This window comes from Babylonia areolata, chromosome 2 (assembly GCF_041734735.1).
Source record: "Babylonia areolata isolate BAREFJ2019XMU chromosome 2, ASM4173473v1, whole genome shotgun sequence".
Taxonomy (NCBI): Eukaryota; Metazoa; Mollusca; class Gastropoda; order Neogastropoda; family Buccinidae; genus Babylonia; species Babylonia areolata.
The window spans coordinates 39,641,633-39,649,132 of NC_134877.1; the positions used below are offsets into that span (position 1 = coordinate 39,641,633).

At 42.5% G+C, this 7,500-nt stretch overlaps 1 protein-coding gene across 1 annotated transcript in view; it reads left to right on the top strand.

The window, feature by feature from the left end:
• LOC143279441 (uncharacterized) overlaps window positions 1–7,500 on the top strand; it is a 198,397-nt gene that overhangs the window by 187,125 nt on the left and 3,772 nt on the right. Inside the window, exon 4 of the mRNA XM_076583483.1 lies at window positions 5,370–5,540. Within this exon, the coding sequence (XP_076439598.1) occupies window positions 5,370–5,540 (171 nt within the window). The remainder of the gene's footprint in view (window positions 1–5,369; window positions 5,541–7,500) is intronic.

A 7,500-nucleotide genomic window follows, 5' to 3' on the forward strand; every position in this document is an offset into this window, starting at 1 on the left:
TGTGTGTCTGTGTGTGTAGTTTCTCGAAGCCATCAAGCGATCTAAATAATGTGTAAACCAAGCTGGCCAGACCCGTATATCCTCTTCCTCATTACCATTTCGTTTCGAATTTCTCCGTGAGTCTGTGACACAGTTTTCATTCTTCTCCATTGTTTGCTGGCACATATTGTCTGTGCTACGTTACAATGGCACAACCGGGTTTTTGGGGGGGAGTTCTTTGTTTGTTTGTTTGTTTCTTTTTGTTGTTGTTGTTTTTTGTTGTTTTTTGTTGTTGTTGTTTGTGTGTGTGTGTGTGTGTGTGTGTGTGTGTGTGTGTGTGTGTGTGTGTGTGTGTGTGTGTGAAATGTATTTCTACTTATTTTGTTGAGGAAATGACATATACGTCTTTGTAAATCAGTCTGTCAGTTAATCAGTCAACCACTCAAATGATCAATCAATAGATTATTATATTTCCATCGTCTTAACAAGCAGATGTGCTTAGTTTGGAAATCAATCAATCAGTCAGTTAATCAGTCAACCAATCCACACACAGAAAACATTATACCAAACAAAACAAAAAACAAAAAAACAAAAAAAATTGTGAATCACACTTTTTTAGTCGTCATTGCCAGCCGCTAGTACATGTAATACACATCAAAGACGGCTGAATCTATTGACGATTGGAAAAAAAACAACAACAAAAACGAAAAAAATAAAACCCAACAAAAAACGAATGCAGCAAGGAGAGAGGAGGGCAGTGCCCAAAGGAGGGAGGGAAAGCTGAGGAGGGAAAGATGGGGGGGTGGGGGGGGTTGGCCTGGGGGGGGAGGGGTGGTAGGGGATGCGGAAAGGGTTGGGGGGTCTGCACAGCCAGAAGGGGTTGAACGACTGGCGGAGAACAAGATATATGGATGGCAGGTTATCGGCGATAGAGCAGGAGTTTTAAAGTCCATGCCGCAAGCCTCGGTGTCTGGCCATGTTGACACAGCCGAGAGGCAACGGCAGACGAAGATTTCCGGATCCGGAAATTGCTACCTTGGCTTTATGGGATTGCTGACGCTTGCGCTTTTACTGTGCTGGTTTTGTGATTTCTTTTTCTTCTGCTTCTGCTTATTATTATTCTCTCTTCTTATATGAAAAACAACAACAACAAACCCTACAACTTTGCTTACAGACTCTATCAACAGAAAATATGAATATCAGAGAGTTCAAGGAGCAAAATGCGTATTGATCAAATGTTGGTTTACGTTTATTGCAGTGGAGCTGGTTTATCGTCCATCACATCTACGAATGCGTGTATGTCTGTGTCTGTCTCTGTGTCTGTGTACCTGTGTATCTGTGTCTTTACGAGCAGTAGCAAAAGAGGCAAATGACTTCATATGTTTTATTCTGATTAAAGAATGAGAAAGGAAAAGCAACACTTTCGATCTGCCGTTCTTTTCATCTTTTATCTAACCCAGGTTATTCGAGCTGTGAAAGCGAGTTCGGCTGCTAGGCAAACTTCGAGAAGTTCATCAACCACTTATTTTAATCACTGATGTTTCCTCTCACAGAAAGGAAGAAGATGAAAGAAGAAAGAAAAGGAGGAGGAGGAGGAGGAGAAGAAGAAGAAGAAGAAGAAGGAGGAGGAGGAGGAGGAGGATATAGGAGCTGGGGACGGAACAGGAGAAATTTGATATAGGACTTAAGGAAGAAGAAGAAGCAGACGAAAACACGCGACATGGGCCTCTAAAAATTCTATCTATTCTATCAGACCAAGTGCTTTTGTGTGTACCCTATTCCTGGCATTATCGGCATAGCCAGGATGAATTTGCGCTTGAACAAAGAGTTATAAAGGGCGATAAAACGTGACTCGTGTATTCTAAAAGAGTTCTCTCTCTCTCTCTGTCTCTGCTTGTCTGTCTGTTTCTCTGTCTGTCTCCATCTCTCTTTCTGTCTGTCTGTCTGGCTGGCTGGCTGGCTGGCTGTCTGTCTCTCTCTCTCTTATATATGCGCGCGTGTCTTTCTCTTCACTTCTCTGCCTTTTTCTTTTATCTTTGTTTTTATTTCTCTCTGTGTTTCTGTCTGTCTGTCTCTGTCTGTCTGTCTGTCTGTCTCTCTCTCTCTCTCTCTCTCAAGAGATATGTTCGTGTCCAGCGAGAAAGAAAAGGGGAGCGGAAGAGAGAGAGACAGGCGGACGATAGAGAGAGAGATAACGATTTTGAGAGAGAGAGAGAGAGAGAGAGAGAGAGAGAGAGAGAGAGAGAGAGAGAGAGAGGTGGAAGTGAAATACGGGAAATAGATATTTCTCAGTCCACGGGAAATGGGAGGGGCATCTCCTTTTCTCCCTTCCCATAACAGTTCTCCTTATGATGTCTTCTGCAATCTGTCTTGTGAACAAACATATAAATAAACAGTAATTATATGTAAATAATATATGACATGAAATATTTTTATGTAAACATCGCTGCTAATACTTTTTTTTTTTTAATCTATGTAAGCAAATTGATAAATGATGTGTTAACACTATCTATCTTGTAAGCGTCAGCGACTATAAATAAATGAATAAGTAGATGCGAACTAACCAACTTCCGTAAGAAAGTTCATTCAAATAATCGAAATTTTGTTGTTGCTTTTAGGGGAATAACTCGAAAGGGTTCGCTTATTCCCCCGTACCCCTTTTACTCTTTCTTGGCCCCAGCATGATCAATCTAAAATGAATCACTCTCTCAGTCTCTGTCTTCTAGACAGTTAGAACAAAAGTAGATAAAATTATTAAGAATACGTGCATGAATCTCTTTCCACTCTGTCAGTCTTCATTGCCGCGCGACCGCAGTTCAGCCAATCGCGTGCCGAAATATAAATAGCCGAGCACATGGTCCGCCCCGACTTCAGCGAGGCCGTGTAAAGCTTTCTGGTTGGCTGAGAGAACAGCTCACGTGATGTTGCGCATGTGGCGGGAAAAACAACAACAACAACAACGAACAAACGAAAAATATATGAATAAATAAATAATAAAACACCGAGGCAACCGATATTGTTACCACGTCAGTGCCAGTCTGGCCAGGGTAAGTTATCCCGAAAGAAACGAAAATGTTCTTTTCTTTTCACTTCCAAAGCCGAAAAAAAAACAAAAAACCCAGTAAGACTGGAAAAAATGCCAAATATGCATGAAAAGAAATGTGGCCGACCCCATGATCAGCTGAACCCAGATGTCATTACCAATAACTACCGTGTGTGTTCCAAGGTATGCAGAAGATGTGTGGTGTGGTGTGGTGTGGTGTGGTGTGGTGTGTGTGTGTGTGTGTGTGTGTGTGTGTGTGTGGGTGTGTGTGTGTGGGTGTGTGGGTGTGTGTGAGTGAGTGTGCTGTGTGTGTGTGTGTGTGTGTGTGTGTGTGTGTGTGTGTGTGTGTGTGTGTGGGTGTGTGTGTGTGGGTGTGTGGGTGTGTGACCTCTGTTCGTCGTGAGAAATGGTGGTGGTGTAGATGTGTAGCGATTGAGTGTGATCTCTCCACTCTCATACCCACTTTCAAACGGAGAGGGAGGAAGAAAAAAAACAGAAAGATGTGAAGAGAGATAGAGAACTCAAAACTTTTCTTTTTTTTTCAAATTCAAGGATTACGATTTTAGGCAGGGCCTATCCTTCCAATCTGTCCTTGAGAGAGAGAGACAGGCAGACAGACAGACAGAGACAGAGAGAGAGACAGACAGACAGACAGAGGAATAGAGAAAATACATCCGACAATTCATATATTATAAACTCAGAATGTCGATGTTTTTAGTGATTTCACCCCGCATCACAAAACAAAATTACGAGGAATACTTGGCAGGTCCAATTCACTCACTTGTACTATTACAGATCTACAAGAGAGACAGACAGACAGACAGACAGACAGAATCTAAGATAGATTTACGAAAGAGAGGGGGTTGTACAATTTATCTGTAAGCTCAGGCTGTTGAGTTGTTTCTGCTTGATCAGCCAACACACCGATACTGTTCATGTAACATTGCTTACACACACAAGAATCGGTATCCTCGCCTTTTTACTCTCAGTTGTGGTTTTGATTCACCATAACATCGTTCTTCGTTTATTTATTTATGGTCTGTTCATCTAAGATGATGATATTAGACTGAATTCACCATAACTTCCACTTCCTTTGCGTTTAGCTGTGCTTGACTATGTGTGTATACATATGTATGTGTACATAACTACATGCATGTATATGAATGTGTATTGTGTGTGCGTGCGTTTATGTAAGTTTGTGCCTGCCTATGTGTGCGTATGTGTTAGGGTAGCTGTTAGATACACATGTATGTTAAAATGTATGTATGCAGTGTGTGTGTGTGTGTGTAGTCACATTTTGGTGTGTGTATGTAACATAGATGTAATGTTTTATGTTAGCAAAGCGTTTTTTGTAAAGCACCTAGAGCAGATTTCTGGATAGTGTGCTCCATTATTATTATTATTAATATTAACATGCGAGCGAAAGTTCCTATTATTACAGTTAGTATTGTTGATAGGGAGGAAGTGAGTATTGTTGATAGTCGACAGGCACCATTTTCTCTTCTTCTTCTTCTTCTGCGTTCACTCGTATGCACACGAGTGGGCTTTTACGTGTATGACCGTTTTTACCCCGCCATGTAGGCAGCCATACTCCGTTTTCGGGGTGTGCATGCTGGGTATGTTCTTGTTTCCATAACCCACCGAACGCTGACATGGATTACAGGATCTTTAACGGGCGTATTTGATCTTCTGCTTGCATATACACACGAAGGGGATTCAGGCACTAACAGGTCTGCACATATGTTGACCTGGGAGATCGTAAAAATCTCCACCCTTTACCCACCAGGCGCCGTCACCGTGATTCGAACCCGGGACACTCAGATTGACAGTCCAACGCTTTAACCACTCGGCTATTGCGCCCGTCCATTTTCTCTTCGATTGCTAGGCTTTTCCTCAAGAGGCGGAGCTTAGCGTCTGGTGGTGGAAGAGGGGTCAGTTCTGTGACAGTTCAAGTTGCAGTGATTACCATTGCAAGAATTTAACGTCAGTGGTTTATTGCAACAATTCTAGTGACTGCTGTAAAGAGTTAAAACTGATGGTGACTTTATAAAATCCACGGTGAGTTTTGCAAGAGTTATTAAAAGATGGTGACTGTTTTAAAGAACTATACGACGGAAAGTAACTGTTGCAAGAATGAGGCGAAAAGTAACTTCATATGTGTGTGTGTGTGTGTGTGTGTGTGTGTGTGTGTGTGTGTGTGTGTCGCTGCGTGTGTGTGTGTGTGTGTCGCTGCGTGTGTGTGTGTGTTTGTGCGTGTACGCGCGCGTGTGCGGTGTGTGTGTGTGTGTGTGTGTGTGTGTGTGTGTGTGTGTGTGTGTGTGTGTGTGTGTGTGTGTGTGTTTGGCAGTGAGCGGACTGGGCTGCTTCAAGTGCACGTCCATCAACCGCAGCAACCCTAAATGCGAGGACCCGTTCAACAGCACCCTGGACTTGTGGGAGCCCGACTGCTGGGGGTCCCGCAACGAGCGCCAGGGCCCCTTCCCCGGCACTCAATGCATCAAGATGATCGCCGAAGATGGTGAGGAGGCTCTCTCTCTCTCTCTTTCTCTCTCCCCCTCTCTCTCTGTGCTTTCTCTTTCATTGTACCGCATACGACGATAAACGAAAAAAAAAAAAAAAATGTAGCATGATGAATTCTTTCTTTGGTAATCCGAGTCACAATCATGTTGTGAGTATTCTTTCGAATGATTATGAAAACCCTTTGAAAACTCTAGATAGATTCATAGCAGAAGCAATGTTTGTGAGAAAAAAGATAATGGAACAAAATGACAACTTATCTATTGATGATCCACATTTAACCGCACGTTTTATGTATGTATCTGTACGCATGTGAGTGTGTGTGTGTGTGTGTGTGTGTGTGTGTGTGTGTGTGTGTGTGTGTGTGTGTGTGTGTTGTGTTAGAACCATTCAAGAGGTGCAACAATATGCTCAATATGATACCCCCCTTGTCCTGAGGGCTGTATTGCTATGTGGACAATAAAATGACTTTTCACGTTTCTCTCTGTCTGTGTCTCTCTGTGTCTCTGTCTCTGTCTCTGTCTCTCTCTCTCTCTCTCTCTCTCTCTCTCTCTCTCTCTCTCACGCACACACACACACACTGTCAAGGAATGTCTAATATCACTTAATGTGGATAGACATTAAATGAAATTGAACATGCAAGTAATGTTGTGTGGTGGTGGTGGTGGTGTTCGATGTTGTCCTCCGTGCTGTTATAGTCAGCATCTTCAACATCTGCATCAGCATCGTTATTTTTGTTTTGTTATTGTTGATATGATGTTGGTGACGATGATGATGATGATGACGATGATGGTGATAATTATCATTATCAATGTTAATGCTGTAGTTGTACTGTAACTCTTACCATCATCATCGTTACAATTTTCATTATTATTATTATTATTATTGCCGATGCTGTCAGTGAATAGAACAAGACATAATCACAATGTGATACTGCTGATGGTTATGATGAAGTTCAAACGGTGACGATAATAATGATGATAATGACGATATCGACGATGCTGCTGCTGCTGCTGCTTCTGATGATGGTGTTGGTGGTGAAGATGGTGGTGACAATAACGATGATGGCGATTACGAACAATGACGATTATGACGATTACGAACAATGACGATCATGACGACGGTGACGACACGATGAAGAATAGGTGAAAACCAGTCCACGTTGTTGTAGCTTTCTGCTTCCTCATCAGTCTCTGAAGAGAAAGGAAGAAGAAGAAGAAGAAGAAGAAGAACAACAACAACAACAACAACAACAACAACAACAACAACAACAACAAATAGTAGTAGTAGTAATAGTGAGAGTGGTGTTGTGGCAAGTTGTGGAATATGCTTTCTTTTTTTTCTTCGTTTTTTTTTCCCCCGTTCTTTCTTCTTGTTCTTGGGGTGGGTAAATTGAGTCAGGGGCCTTTTCTGGGTTTTTTTTTGACGACCGGTTGACCGCTTTAGCCATAGCGGGTGACGCGCCAATTGGCCAAATTTGACTGCGGCGCCCAAGCGCCCGAGCGAAGCAAACTAGGTTTGTGATGACCAGATCGTCCTCCGTCACTGTCTGTATTGGTCTGTCTGTCTGTCTGTTTGTCTGTTTCTCTCTCTCTCTCTCTCTCTCTCCTGGTTTTTTTTCTTTGCCTGAAGGTTGGTTGTAAAAGAAAAAAAAGAAAGAAAAGCATGTATATTTATCTCTCTTTCCCCCTTTTTCCTCTTCGTGTGTGTGTGTGTGTGTGTGTGTGTGTGTGTGTGTGTGTATGTATGTATGTGTGTGTGTGTTTGTATGTGTGTGTGTGTGTGTGTGTGTGTGTGTGTGTGTGTGTGTGTGTGTGTGTGTGTTAGACAGATACAAAGACACAGAGAAACAGAATGAAAGACCGAGGCAGACTTGACCGACTTGACGAGTACAGCCAGTACGAACTGAATGTTTTCCTCACCCCTTAACATGCTACAGTGGGTGTAGCGATGGAGGCTGG